Here is a 16,008-nt window from a genome sequence, read left to right as displayed (position 1 = left end):
TAGAGTGGACTTAATGATATTCTATTCATGAACTATTGTGGTTAATAATTGAGAAAATGTGGCATTGGTGTGGAAAAAGTGGCCATGGTGGCTCCTGGGTGCGGGGAATGGCAGGAAGAGATGAGATGTGGAGGCATTTTCGGGACTTGGAGTTGTCCTGAGTGGCGCTGCAGGGACAACTGCCGGACACTGTATGTCCTCCCATGGCCCACTGGATGGAACATGGGAGAGTGTGGGCTATAGTGTGGACCACAGGCCATGGGGTGCAGCAATGCCCACAGATGTACTCACCAGATGCAATGGATGTGTCATGATGATGGGGGAGAGTGTTACTGTGGGGGGAGTGGTGGGGTGGGGGTGGTGGGGGTGAATGGGGACTTCATATTTTTTGAATGTGATATTTTTTTTTAAATGAATAAATAAAATTTTTTTTTTAAAAAGAGCAGAATAAAAATATATATATATGACGTTCCCATATACCCCCACCCACCCTACCCCACTCCTCCCACATCAATAACCTCTTCCATCATCGTGGAACATTCATTGCACCTAGTGAATACATTTTGGAGCATTGTTGCACCACATGGACAGTGGTCTACATTGTAGTCTACACTCTCCCCCATTCCACCCAGTGGGCCATGGCAGGATACACAACGTCCAGCATCTTTCCCTGTACCACCACCCAGGACAACTCCAAATCCTGAAAATGCCCCCACATCATATCTCTTCTTCCCTCTCCCTACCCTCAGCAGCTACCGCGGCTACCTTCTCCACATCAATATTACAATTTCTTCCCATACTAATCACAATAGTTCCCCAGCAGAACACCAGTTAAGTCCACTTTAATCCATACTCTATTTTACCCTGGGATGATTATGTTCAGTCCCCCTCTACATCAAGAGGGGGCTTAGAGTCAACATGGATGATGGATGCAATTCTCCTGCTTGCAGTTGTATAACGAAAGCACCATGCTATTTAAAATGTTATTAATGATGGAAATAGGGGAAGGGGATGACATAGGGTATATGGGAATCCTTATACTTTTGATGTAACTTTTCTGTAACATAAAACCTCTTTAAAAAGTTTTAATATGAAAAAAATAAAAAGATGGAAATTATACAATGCACTTTCTCTGATCATAATGAAATGGAGCTGGAATCAATAAAGAGAAAAAGGGAAAATTCATGAATATATGGAAATTAAACTATACACTCTTTAATAATCAGTAGGTCATAGAGAAGAAACAGCAAGAGAAATCAGAAAATATCTTGAACACAATGTATCAAAACCTTGGAACACTGCAAAGGCAGTACTGAGAGGGAAACTTGTAGTCCTCAGTGCTTACATTAAAAAAGAAGAAAGAGCTAATTGAAGACCTAACTGCACACCTGATGGAACTAGAACAAGTAGAGCAAACTAATCCCAAACCACGCCAAAGGAAAGAAAGAATAAAAATCAGCACAGGGAAGCAGATTTGGCCCAACAGATAGGGCGTCCGCCTACCACATGGGACGTCCAAGGTTCAAACCCAGGGTCTCCTTGACCCGTGTGATGAGCTAGCCCACACGCAGTGCTGATGTGCACAAGGAGTGCTGTGCCACGCAGGGGTGTCCCCTGTGTAGGGGAGCCCAATGTGCAAGTAGTGCACCCTGTAAGGAGAGCCACCTAGAGCGAAAAAAATGCAGCCTGCCCAGGAATGGCGCCGCACACATGGAGAGCTGATGCAGCAAGATGACGCAACAAAACGAGACAGATTTTGCATGCTGCTGACACAAGCAGATACAGAAGAACACACAGCGAATGGACAGAGAGAGCAGACAACTGGGGGGGAGGAAAGATAGATAGATAAATAAATAAATACTAAACAGCAGAGAAAAATGGACAAATTCCTAGAAATACATGAACTACCTATACAGACCATAGAAGATGGAAGACCTCAACAAACCAATCATAAGAGATTGAAACAGTCATCAAAAACTCCCCAAAATTAAAAGCCCAGGACTAGATGACTTCACAGGTGAATTCCAACAGTCTTTCAAAGATGATCTAATGCTAATCTTGCTCAAGCTCCTCCAAAAAACTGAACAGGAAGGAATGAAAACAAACTCATTCCATGAAGCCAACATCATCCTAATACCAAAACCAGGCAGAGACAATAACAACAACAAAAAATTACAGACCAATTTCTCAAATTGAATATAGATGCAAAAATCCTCAACAAAATACTTGCAAACCAAATCCAAAAGCACATTAAAATAATTACACACCACAATCAAGTGGGTATTATTCCAGGTATGCAAGGAAGATTCAACCCAAGAAAATCAATTAGTATATTAAACATTAATAAACTGAAAAAGAAAAATCACATGACCCTTTTGATTGACACAGAAAAGGCATTTGACAAAATATAGCATAATTTGTTTACAAAAAGCACTCCAAAAGATAGGAATAGAAGGATGCTTTCTCAACATGGTAAAGTATATATATGAAAACCCACAGCTAGCATGTACTCAACAGTGAAAGACTGAAAGCTTCCCACTGAGATCAGGAACAAGACAAGGATAACCACTGTCACACTATTATTCAGTACTGTGCTAGAAGTTCTAGTTAGAGCAATTAGGCAAGACAAAGAAATAAAAAGCACCGAAATAGAAAAAGAAGAAGGAAAATGTTCGCTATTCACTGATGATATGATCCTCTAAATAGAAAATCCTGAAAAATCCACAATGTTATTAGAATACACAAGTTCAGCAAAGTGATGGGATACAAGATTAATATGTAAAAATCAGGAGCATTTCTATACACTCTTGATGAGCAATCTGAAGAAAAAGACAGGGAAGCGGACTTGGCCCAGTGGTTGGGGCATCCGTCTACCACATGGGAGGTCCGCGGTTCAAACCCCGGGCCTCCTTGACCCGTGGGGAGCTGGCCCATGCGCAGCGCTGATGCGCGCAAGGGGTGCCGCGCCACGCAGGGGTGTCCCCGTGTGGGGGAGCCCCACGCGCAAGGAGTGCGCCCTGTGGGGAGGGCCGCCCAGCGCGAAAGAGAGTGCAGCCTGCCCAGGAATGGCGCTGCCCTCACGGAGAGCTAACACAACAAGATGACGCAACAAAAAGAAACACAGATTCCCGTGCCGCTGACAACAGAAGCGGACAAAGAGGACGACGAAGCAAATAGACACAGAACAGACAACCGGGGCGGGGGTGGGGTGGGGAGGAAGGGGATAGAAATAAATAAATAAATCTTTAAAAAAAAAAAAAAGAAAAAGACAATGAAAAATTCCATTTATAACAGCAAAACTAAAAGAATCAAATACTTAGGAACAAACTTATCCAAGGACATAAAGGAACTGTATTCAGAAAACATGGCTAAAAGAAACCAAAGAAGACCTAAATAAATGGAAGGACATTCCATACTCGTAGATTGGAAGACTGAATAGTATTACGATGTCAATTCTACCCAAACTGATTTACAGATTTAACTCAATACCAACAAAAATCCCTACAGCCTCTTTTGCAGAAATGGAAAAACCAATTACAAAAAATTTTTGGAAGGGTTAAGTGACCCTGAATTGCCAAAAACATCTTTAAAAAGAATAAAGTTGGGGGACTCTCACTCCCTGACTTTAAAGTATATTACTGGGAAGTAGATATGGCTCAACTGATAGAGCGTCCATCTACCATATGGTTGGTCCAGGGTTCAAACCCAGGGCCTTCTGACCCATCTGGTGAGCTGGCCTATGCACAGTGCTGCCGCACGCAAGGAGTGCCATGCCACGTGAGGGTGTCCCCCACGTAGGGGAGCCCCACACTCAATGAGTGTGCCCTGCAAGGAGAGCCACCCGCGCGAAAAAAAGCCCAGCCTGCCCAGGAGTGGTGCCGCACCCGTGGAGAGCTGATGCAGCAAGATGACACAACAAAAAGAGACACAGATTCCCAGTGCTGCTGACAAGAATGCAAGCGGACACAGAAGAACACACAATGAATGGACACAGAGAGCAGACAATGGGGGTGGGGGGGAGGGGAAATAAATAAAAATAAATCTTTAAAAATAAATAAACTATATTATTTAGCTACAGCGATAAAAACAGCACGGTACTGTCATAAAGATAGACATACTGACCAATGGAAAAGAAATGAATATTAGGAAAGAGACCCTCACATCTACAGTCACATGATTTTCAACAAAGCTATCAAACAAACCCAGCTGGGTCAGAGCAGTCTATTCAACAAATGGTGCTGGGAGAACAGATCTCCATAGGTAAAAAACAGGAGGAGAACCCTATCTCACATCTCATATAAAAATTAACTCAAAATGGATCAAGGACCTAAATATTAAAGCTAGAACCATGAAACTCCTAGAAGAAAATAGAGGGAATCATCACCAAGACCTTGTAGTAGGTGGTGACTTCTTAAACCTTACACCCAAAACATAAGCAATGAAAGAAAAAATAAACAAATGTGACCTCCTCAAAATTAAACACTTTTGTGCTTCAAATGACTTTGTTAAGAAGGTAAAAAAACAGTCTATTCAATGGGAAAAATTTTTGGAAACCTCCCACTCAATAAGGGTTTGATCTCCATATTAAAGAGATCATAGAACTCAAAAATTAAAAGACAAGCAACCCAATTAAAAAATAGGTAAAAGACTTGAACAGATTTTTCCAAAGAAGAAATACAAATGGCCAAAAAGAATGTGAAAATATGGTCAACATTAGTAGCTATTAGGAAATGCAAATCAAAACGACAATGAGATACCATTTCACTCCTTACAGAATTGCCATTAAAAACAAAAAACAAAAAACTACAAAGTAAGTCCTGGAGAAGATTCAGAGAAATGGGAATACTCCTTCACTGTTGTTGGGAACACAAAATGGTGCAGCCACTGTGGAAAAGAGTTTGGCAGTTCCTCAGGATGCTGAATACAGAACTGCCATATGATCCAGCAAACCTGCTACTAATAATATATTCAGAAGAAGTGAAAGCAAGGATGCAAACAGACATTTGCCCACCAATTTTCACAAGGCGTTATTCACAACTGCTAAAAGATGGAAACAACCCAGGCTGTCCATCAACCTATGAATAGGCAAACAATATGTTGTGTGTATATACACACACATGTATAATGGAATATTATTCAGCTATAAGAAAAAATGAAGTCGGGATACATATGACAACATGGATGAAACTTGAGGTCATTATATTGAGTGAAATAAGCCAGATACAAAAGGGCAAATACATGTTCTTAATAATATGAACTAGCTATTGAGTAAACTCATGGCGTTAAACTCTAGAGCATAGGTAGGAATAGAGTGTGGGTTGAGAAGAGGCAGCTGATGCTCAATGTATGTAGAATGTTTAATAAAGTTAACTATAATTAGAGTCTATGGTAACACATTATAATGAGTATAATGGTATAGTCTAGGTAGGTTAATGTCAACTGAAAAAAAGATAGAGGATAACCTAGGGACCATACATAAGGATTTCAGTTGTAGATGATGATTGAGGTTGATTAAGGTGTTAAGAATATGGAGATACATGGAAATATACAACTGATATTATGTATAGACCATAGTTAACAGTAATAGCAAAGAAGGTACTATAGCAATGCTAAAGGTCAATTAATGGAGGTACATAAGGGGGTATGGGGTTTTTCCTAATGGAGTAATGAAAATGTTCTGAAATGGAGCTTTAACAGCACATCTCTGTAATGAAACTAAGAGCCAGTGAAGGTACAAGGCAAGGAACTATATAAAACAATGAACCCTAGGGTGAATGATGGACTGTGGTTAACATTACAAATAACATTCTCTCACAAACCATTACAAATATATAATACTAATACTTGGTGTTAACAATAAGATAGTGGGAATAATATACCAAATATAAGCTATGGAGTATAGATAGAAGTAATATCATGAGGATGTTCTTTCATCAATTTAAACAACTGTGTCACAATACGATTGTAAGGTGTTGGTGGTAGGGCAATGTATGGGAATATCCTACATGGTATGCATGATTGTTTTGTAATCTCAAAACATCTCAAAAAACAACAACAACAAAAATAACACACATAGAGGAATAAAATATACAGCTTCTGTTTCCCTCCCTCTCTACTACCAAATCGCACTCTCACACATTCATATAGCACTAATTTACCATAAGAAAACGCTGTTTTTTACAGGTCAAAACTGACCAACTTATTGGTCATTTCACATGGTTCAAGCTGTGATTTACAAGCTCAATGAATACTTTCAGTGACCCAAGCTTGGGTTTCAGTTGCTAAGTAAAGGCTGTTAAACAAGGGCTTTAAAATAATAAATTGGAATTTTAAAATTCATTATTTTAAAGCACATTCTTATTTTAATGCTTTTACTTTGTTCAAAGCTGTTCCAAACACTAAAAATTTAATATAATACATCTTGAAGGAATATCCAAGTCAAAACCTACAGTTAAATAGAATTATATTCCAGAATATGAAAAACATACATCAGAAACAGGTGATCGGGAAGCAGACCTGGCCCAATGGATAGGGCATCCGCCTACCACATGGGAGGTCCAAGGTTCAAACCCTGGGCCTCCTTGACCCGTGTGGAGGTGGCCCATGAACAGTGCTGATGTGCACAAGGAGTGCTGTGCCACACAAGGGTGTCCCCCGCATAGGGGAGCCCCACGTGCCAGGAGTGTGCCCCATAAGGAGAGCTGCCCAGTGCAAAAGAAAGTGCAGCCTGCCCAAGAATGGTGCCACACACACAGAGAACTGACACAAGAAGATGACACAACAAAAAGAAACACAGATTCCCGGGGCCGCTGATAAGTATAGAAGCAGTCACAGAAGAACACACAGCAAATGGACACAGAGAGCAGACAACTCCGGAGGGGGGGGGGGTTGAGGGGGGAAAGGGAAGAGAAATAAATAAAATTAAATTAAATTAAATAAAAAAGAAACAGGTGATCATCAAGCAAGGATCATTATATGGATACATAAAAAACCATACAACTAAAGAACTTCAATATTTTTTAGAGGATGATTAGTATTTCAAGTGCCAACAATGTTTAATATAGGGATCTCGAGTGTGATGTCTAAACCAAAGACTCAAATATGAGACAAAAGTATTTGCCCTAACAAAATTTACCAAAATTATTAACTGCCCTAACCATAAGAGAGTAGGGTCCTAATGAGTAGTTTAATAAAACTTTTCAAGTACTTTTAATATGGACCCAGGGTACAGAACCACTGATCCACAAGAATTTTTTTCATAATCCCACATTTTATAAATAAATAAAGACTAAATTTTGTGAGGAAGGACATGCTTTCCTAGACCGGGTAAAGTTTCAGAGGTTCTAGTCAACCAGAGCAGGAGGTTGGTGTGACAGTTAGAATTTTGTGAATCCCAGAAAATATTTATGGGGGTGTGAGACCCTTTGATTATTCAATTCGGTTAAGGGACTTTGATTAGATTATATGCCTAATTACCTCACTTTTGATTAGACTACATCAGTGAGGTGTGACTCAGGTTGGGTCTCTGCCCTCTTACTGGAGCATTATATAAATGGAGAAAGTGAGAGAGACACACACACTGAAAATGGAACTCATGACATTTTGACCAGGTTATGTGAGAAACAGGACTGAAAAAAGATAGAGAAGCCCCAAGAGGCTGAGAGAGGTCCCAGAGTCTGGAAACAGCATAACACAGAGGCACAAAAAGAGGTACCCAAGGGACTGGGCCCATGGAGCAGCTTAAGACTGAGAAGACAAGAACTGCCATCTGCCTGACTGCTGACAGTTGAAATAGGTTGAAAAGTGGAGCAGCCAAGGCTGAGAGAGGAGGCCAGGAAAGAGACAAGCCATATGCCTGATCACCTGCAGGTGAGGTCCAGGAGATAGTGAGCCTTGGGGGGGAAGGTAGGGACCTTGACAGAGATCAGCTACCATCTTGCCTTGCCACATGGCAGGGACTCCAGAGATCACCAGTAGCTGACTTAGGTGAGAAAACATCTCTAATGATACCTTGACTTGGGCATTTTTGCAGCTTCAGAACTATAAGCTTTCACCCAAATACATTTCCCCATTATAAAAACCAACCCATTTCTGGTATTTTACATCCCCAACCTTTGGCAAAATTAAAACAGCTGGTACTATTCAGAATAACCCAAATCAAATTAAATTCATACCAATATTCATGGTACAGTCCCATACATAGGTCTCTGTGGTGGTTTGGAGCTGTATGTACCCCAGAAAAACATGCTCTTAAACATAATCCCTTACTGTGGGTGTGAAGCCATTGTAAGTAGGACTTTTTGATGAGGTTACTTAATCCTATTACTAGAGTCCTTTACAGGCAGAATGAAATTCAAATAGACAGAGAAAGCCACAGGAAGCAAGAAGCTGAAATTCAATGAAACCTGGAAGAGAATAAAGAGGTCACCATGTGCATTGCCAAGTGACAGAGGCACCAAGGACAAAGAATCAACAGCAGCCTGCCCCAAAATGCCAGTCTTCAGGAAGAAAGCATCACCATGATGACGCCTTGTTTTGGACTTTATTTTAGCCTCAAAATCATGAACCATTAAATTTCCATTGTTGTAGCTGACTCAGTGCATGGTATTTGCTTGAGCTGCCTAGGAAACTAAAACATTCTCCCACTGTAAGAAAATATTACCCCACATTATCAAGAAACACTTCCCTCTCCTATTTAAAGTACTATAGTAAAATATACATATGAGAGGGATTATTAGAAATTTAATTTGCAGACCATAAAAGAAAACTCTCAGTATTTCATTGGGATCATCATGGTAATTTTCAATTACTACTGGCATTCCTTCCTGTTTAAAAACAACAACAACTTATGCTAAATTCTAAACAGAACCCTACCAGCTTCTTCTGAAAAAGAAGCCATAACTGTAATAGAATTCCTATGTAATTTCAACTTATACATTTAAAAGAATTCCAATTAAGAGGAGTCTTACTGTTCTAGAATCCGAGAATGGATTGTATTCATCAAGTCCTGGTGGAACATTTCTTGTCACCTGTGTAACTGATGGGTCCTGGAATAAAATTTGAGGAAAAAAGATTACTTACCATTTAAGAAACAATTTTGACATTTACCTAGCATTTGCTTCCTCTATACTTTTGGTCACCCAGCAAAGCTACAAAGGAAAATAAAGGAAGAAGATCATCAGGAGTTAGCTGTTTTCCAACGAAGTTGAAATTTAAACCTATAAGTGAAATATATACTTACACCCTAAAATATAAAAAAATGTTTTTTTGCAAATCAGTTGCTAGTTGTTATAAAGACTGAAAGTGGGGAAGCAGATTTGGCCCAACGGATAGGGCATCCACCTACTACATGGGAGGTCCAAGGTTCAAACCCAGGGCCTCCTGACCCGTGTGATGAGCTGGCCCATGCACACTGCTAATGCGCACAAGGAATGCCATGCCATGCGGGGCTCCCCTACATAGGGGAGCCCCACACACAAGGAGTGTACCCCATAAGGAGAGCCAACCAGCATGAAAAAAATGCAGGCTGCCCAGGAATGGCACTGCACACACGGAGAGCTGATGCAGCAAGATGACGCAACAAAACGAGACACAGATTCCACTGACAAGAATACAATTGGACACAGAAGAACACACAGCGAACAGACACAGAGAGGAGACAACTGTGGGGGCGGGGAGAGGGGAGAGAAATAAATTTTTAAAATCATAAAAAAAAAAAAAGACTGAAAGGGGACCACCTCTTAACTGTGTGAAACTGAATTTGGCAGTATCTAGTAAAATTACATCGGCATTTATCCTTTGACTCACAATCTCATATCTAGAAATCTATTCAAAAGACTGTCAAAATACTATTTGCCTTAGCAAAATTCTGGCAACAACCTAAATGTCTATCAGTAGAAGATGGCTGCATTTACATGATAAGTACTATGCAGTTGAGTACTACATGGTTATTTTAAATTATCCTTACACATACACTGCAAAGGAGTAATAAAAAAAAAGGAAGAGAGAATAAAGGAAGATCTTATCTTTTATGGAAAGAGGAAGATAAAAATGTATATGAGGTTACTTATATTTTTAAAATGGAATAAACCAAAAACAAATAAAAATGACTACGTAAAGAGGGAAGAAGGGAATATTATTCTCTCAAGAGAGAACAGGCTTAGAAAGTAAACTTCTCTGAAAATACCTTGCATTGGAGATTTGACTTTGGAATCAGGAAAACGTTTTATGTAAGTATAGAACAAAATTAATTCAAAAAGAAAAAGGAGGGGAGCAAAATATAGGGTCAGAATGATACATCCTATTTAGCCAACATTCATATCAATGTCATTCTCTCAATGTTTGGTGATACTCGATAACTGTTTCTTGAATGAGTATTATTACTATTCCTAGGGGGAAAAAATCCAAAGAGTAATTCTTCAAGATAGTAGCACCAGTAATAAGCAGTAATAAGGAGTAGCAGCTCAACTCTCATTTTACAAACTCACATATCCAATTATTTCAAGTATTATGAAATTCACCTTAAATTCTTAAAAATAAAAAACCTTACGTAAGAGACTCAGAGAAATAATTGTTCCAGTCTTCTACTTTCTACTACAATTAAACTAAAATGTTCTTCCAGATTCTAGAAAAGTTGAATCCAGACCAAAAAGTAACTAGCAGTCTAAAAAAAGCATTGTCTCAAACTAACTGAATTTACTTCTAGTGTCAATCTGAAATTTCTCTGAATGAAGTATTAGATGACAAAGCAGTAGAGTATATACAGGATACTAAATACAAGGATGGTAAAGAGCTGATTATCTCTGAATTATCACATAAAGTTCCAGATTAGTTTTTAATAAATGTAAATAATGCTGAGAAAGTCATACTCTCTAAACTGGGAGAAGACAAAGATGAACATAATAACACTTCACATACATACAAGTAATTTTTAAGTAATAAATAAGTAATAGTGAATTATTGTTTAACACCTGTGAGATATCCAGCACTTACTTATAATAATTTCAGTTCTTGCTATGATCCTTCCCATTTTTCCTAGAAAGAAACCGGCCTTAAAAAAAAAAGGTCAAGAAACTTGCTCAAGATCAATCAGTATGTCTAAGACAAAATTTGAAGTCAGGACTTTAGAGTTCACCACAATCACAACTTTTACAAGAAAAGGCACTAGTTATGTGTTGAACTCACTGTTACTGATGATTCTAAAATTTTTCCAGGAATATATGGTCACATTTCTTCTTAATCTTAAACTCAAATCAAAATGAAATTGCTTCAACTCATAATTTAGTTTCTTCTGAGGTAGTGGTTCTCAAAATGGGCATACTTTGGAATCACCTGTTAAAAACTCAGATTGCTGAGCCCAAACCCCAGAGTTTCCGATTTAGTAGGTCTGAGATGGTGCCCCAGAATCTGCATTTCTAACAAGGGTAAGAAGCAGAGATAGTCTTATTTTATTGACTTTTATAACAAGTAGAGATATCCTTTAGAATTCTATTTCAATTTAAATATTTCAATTTAAATATTTTATGTGGATCTATGCATAAATCTTAGTTATATCTTTACTTCAGTCAAGGCTATTCTGCTAACCCTTCATTAATAATTCATAAATTTATAGTCCTATATTTCATTAAAAAGATTCATTAGGAAAAAAAAATTTTTTTTCCAAAGAATAGAATAAGTAAAAATTTTACATATAGCACAATTGGCCTTTTTCAAATAACTCAATCCAAGTTTCTTTACCAAACACTCTTAGGTAATGTGCTTTTTACTGTATTTCAGTTGATTTCCTCCTCCCCCATGTATTAAATCAGACATTTCTCAATCATTGCCACATACAACCTAACCAATAGATTCCAAAGAGTACTTCCACCCTTAGCTGTATCAGTACTCTAGAAGGAGGTTAATTTAATAAACAATTCACAGAGCTCATCAGCCTGTCTCCTGCTTACTTTTCTCTGTATATATACCATCTTTGAGCTAAACAGCAGTCCAATAGCATAAAAGTCTATCCTATATGGATGACTGTATACAGTCATAGATTATCCACTTACTATGATATCTGCTAACACAATATATTTGGGTTTCAAGATTAGCACTCAAAACCTTGTATGTCTTAGGTACTTGTTCCATACTGGAGATAGTACTAGTCCAGGAATCAGAAACTCAGAGTTCCTAGCAAAGACCAGCTCTGTGACCTTAGGTAAGTCACCGAAACCCTAAGTCTCAATTTTCTCATCTGTAAAATAGCGGAAATTTGATAGATAATCACCCTAGCCCATGCCAGCTATGAAGTCTAGATTGGATATCTTGATTATTTGGAAATCTGACTGACCATACTCAAATCATAGCTCTGCCACTGAGAAGTTATAAACTCTGAACCAAGCACTTCCATATTTCAACTGTGCTGCAGTTTCTTCATCAGTAAAATGTATCATATATTTTGTGAATATACATATGTAAAGTACTTAATACAATTCCTGCACATGGAAAATGCTGAACAAGTGATAGTTAAGGATCAAGCAAAAATGATCTACATTTATGATTAACTGAGATATTAGGAAAGTATAGCGTATCTTATACAACAAATAGGTAAAAAAACATCCACAGCCACCTTCTAAAGAAAGTAATCCAGGAAAGCAGATTTGGCTCAACTGATAGAGTGTCCGCCTACCACATAGGAGGTCCAGGGTTCAAACCCAGGGCCTCCTGACCTGTGTGGCGAGCTGACCCACACGCAGTGCTGACGTGCACAAGGAGTGCCATGCCACGCAGGGGTGTCCCCCGCCTAGGGGAGCCCCATGCACAACAAAGCGCCCCGCATGAAAAAAGCACAGCCTGCCCAGGAGTGGCACCGCACACACGGAGAGCTGACGCAGCAAGATGATGCAACAAAGAGAGACCCAGATTCCCAGTGCAGCTGACAAGAATGCAAGCAGACACAGAAAAACACACAGCTAAATGACACAGAGTGCAGACAATGGGGGGGAAGGGGAGAGAAATCAATAAAAAAGAAATCTTAAAAAAAAAAAGTAATCAGAAGCAGTTCTTTGCCTATCCTTTGTGTCATGTGACCTCATTACAACATCCACAGGTAAAAGGATGAGGAATTGACCTCTATTACAAAGGCAGCCATCTTTAAAATCGGACCTGAGGAAGCATGGCAGACCCTAAAAGAAGTGGCTCTACATTGGATAATGACTAACCAATCCAATTAGATCCTCAATCCTGAGACGACTAAATATGAGATATACAGACTGGTCATTAGTAGCAGCAGCAGAAGCTGACACCAGCCACAGTAGAAAGAGAGATAAAGAGAAGATAAGTCCTTAGAAGATAACCAGACAAAGGAGCAGAGATAAGCAGATACAGTATCTACCGGAAATGGCAATTACTAGAGTTGCAGATAAGTTACCAAAGCAAAACCAAGGCCAATAGAGTAACTGCTCTTCTAACTACAGAGTACATATTTTGTGGTACAGTAGTTTTCACAAAGTCCTACAGATTCTCAGGAGGGCCACAAGGTGAAAGAAAAAGAAGGGTGAGAGGGACAAAGGAAGGAAAAGAAGGTGTAGAGCTCATGTCTCCCTGCCCCCATCTTGATGTGAATCAGTGCAGTTCAAGTTTTATCTGTTTTATAAATAATGATTTCATTTGGAAATGGCTTCCTCCACTGCTTACAGGAAACACCTTGTTAGCTCCAAAACTGCTATTTCATTACAACTGCGGAGACTGACTGTCTTGGGCTTCCTTCCCTCCCCTGAATGCCTTACATATAAATCTCCAACATCGGAGATATTCTGACCATGTTTCTGTACCTTACAACCAGAATAGACAAAACCAATATTTTTTGCCATTTTGCATTTGTGAAAACTCTGCATACAAACAGCTTATTGCCATAAGTATATTTACATAATATCTGCTGTTTTTCCACATCCTTGCCATCAATTGTCTTTCATTTTGATTCTAGTACCTTGGAAACAACTGAATGTATTCTCCTTTAATCTCTAATGCAGTCACAGCAATTACACAAAATTTTAAATGACTATAAATACCCATATTAAATTGGCAATCTTTCCAAGTATCATAATTGATAAAGACTGAGAAAACACTATGCTTATTTTTTAAATTATGCCACTGTAACCACTCAAAGTCACATTATCATCTGACCAAAACAACAGAAATTAGTCCATTGGCAAAATAGATGTCCAATGGCATATACTATGAGATGACTATGAAGGAGTGCTGCTATTCCAAAGTTCACCTTCTATTACGTAGCACTGTTTTTTGAGCTACATGAAGACAAAAGAACACACATGGCTAAAGCAAAAAAAAAAAAAAAACAACTTCTTAATCTTCTTAATCAGCAGGACAAAGAAGACACAGAGAACTTACAGTCAAAATTTCTTTTATCTATAGTAAACCCTTATGAAAGATAACAAAAAGCTTTAAGTAGACAACAAGAACCTCACAACAGACATAAAAATTAACTTAAAACAAATCAAAGTCCTAAATCTAAGAGCTAAAAACTATAAAGCTCTTAGAAAACAGAGGCATAAATCTGCATAATTTTGGATTAAGCAATGGATTCTAAGATATGGTACCAAAAACATGAGCAATTAAAAAAAAAAGTTCAACTGGATTTCATCAAAATTTAAAACTTTTGGGCTGCAAACTAAATCAAGAAAGTGAAAAGAACCCACAGAAAGGAAGATAATTTTTGCAAGTCATATATGTAAGTCAACTGTATCTAGAATATATAAAGAACTCTCATAACAATAATAAAAAGACAATCCAGTTTAAAAATGGGCAAAGGATTTGAACAGACACCCTCCAAAGAAAATATACAAATAGCCAATAAGAACACAAAACGATGCCCAACATCTTCAGGGAAATGCAAATTAAACCCACAAGGAGATAGCCCTTCAAACTCACTAGAATGAGAACTGAAGTGACAGGTAAATGTTGGCAAGGATGTAGAAAAACTGGGACCCTCGTATGCTGCTGGGGGGAACATAAAATGATGCAGTTGCTTTGGAAAAGAGTTACCATAGGACCCAACAATTGTACTCCTATCTACATATCCAAGAAAAATGAAGGCATATGTCCACACAAAAACTTATACTCAAATGTTCATAGGAGCCATTCAAATAGCCAAATTGTAGAAACAACCCAAATGTGCATCAACTGATAAATGAATAAATAAAAAGTGATACAGCCACAGAATGGAGTATTTTCCGCAATAAAAAGTACTAAAACATTCTATAACTTAGATGGACCCTGAATACATTGTAAGTGAAAGAAGCTACTCATTAAAAACCCCAGATTAGGGAAGTGGATTTGGCTCAACCGATAGAGTGCACCTACCACATGGGAGGTCCAAGGTTCAAACCCAGGGCCTCCTGATGCATGTGATGAGCTGGCCCACGCACAGTGCTGATGTGCAAGGAGTGCCATGCCACGCAGGGGTGTCCCCCGCATAGGGGAGCCCCACGCACAAGGAGTGCGCCCCATAAGGAGAGTCGCCCAGCACAAAAGAAGAACAGCCTGCCCAGAGAGAGCTGATGCAGCAAGATGATGCAACAAAGAGACACAGATTCCCGGTGCCACTGACAAGAATATAAGCGGACACAGAAGAACACACAGCAAATGGACACAGAGAGCAGACAACTAGGGGCGGGGAAAGGGAGAGAAATAAACAAAAATTTTTTTAAAACCTACAGATTATATGAAACCATTTATATGAACTGTCCAGAATGTAGGTTAGTGGCTGCTTATTGCTGGAAGGGTTGGGGGGAAATAAGGAATGACTGCTAAATGAAATGGTTTCTTCTTGGGATGAAAATATTCTATAATTAACCTAGTAATAGTTGCACAACTCTATGAATACACTGAAATCCTTGAATTATACCCTTTAAAAGAATTAATTTTATATGACATGTGCATTATAGCTCAATAAAGCTGCTCAAAAAAAGATAACCAAATGTAATAATTTTTGGAAGAAATGTTGCCAAC

General features: G+C 38.7%; 1 protein-coding gene across 2 annotated transcripts in view; it reads right to left on the bottom strand.

The window, feature by feature from the left end:
- The window catches only part of SCAMP1 (secretory carrier membrane protein 1), a 128,692-nt gene that overhangs the window by 100,754 nt on the left and 11,930 nt on the right, over nt 1-16,008 (bottom strand). For both annotated transcript variants that reach the window (XM_058275227.1, XM_071208680.1), the window contains exon 2: nt 8,970-9,047. In XM_058275227.1, coding sequence (XP_058131210.1) covers nt 8,970-9,047 — 78 coding nt within the window. The remainder of the gene's footprint in view (nt 1-8,969; nt 9,048-16,008) is intronic.

The sequence above is a fragment of the Dasypus novemcinctus genome, chromosome 2 (assembly GCF_030445035.2).
Source record: "Dasypus novemcinctus isolate mDasNov1 chromosome 2, mDasNov1.1.hap2, whole genome shotgun sequence".
NCBI lineage: Eukaryota > Metazoa > Chordata > Mammalia > Cingulata > Dasypodidae > Dasypus > Dasypus novemcinctus.
This window is presented reverse-complemented; position numbering and strand designations above follow the sequence as displayed.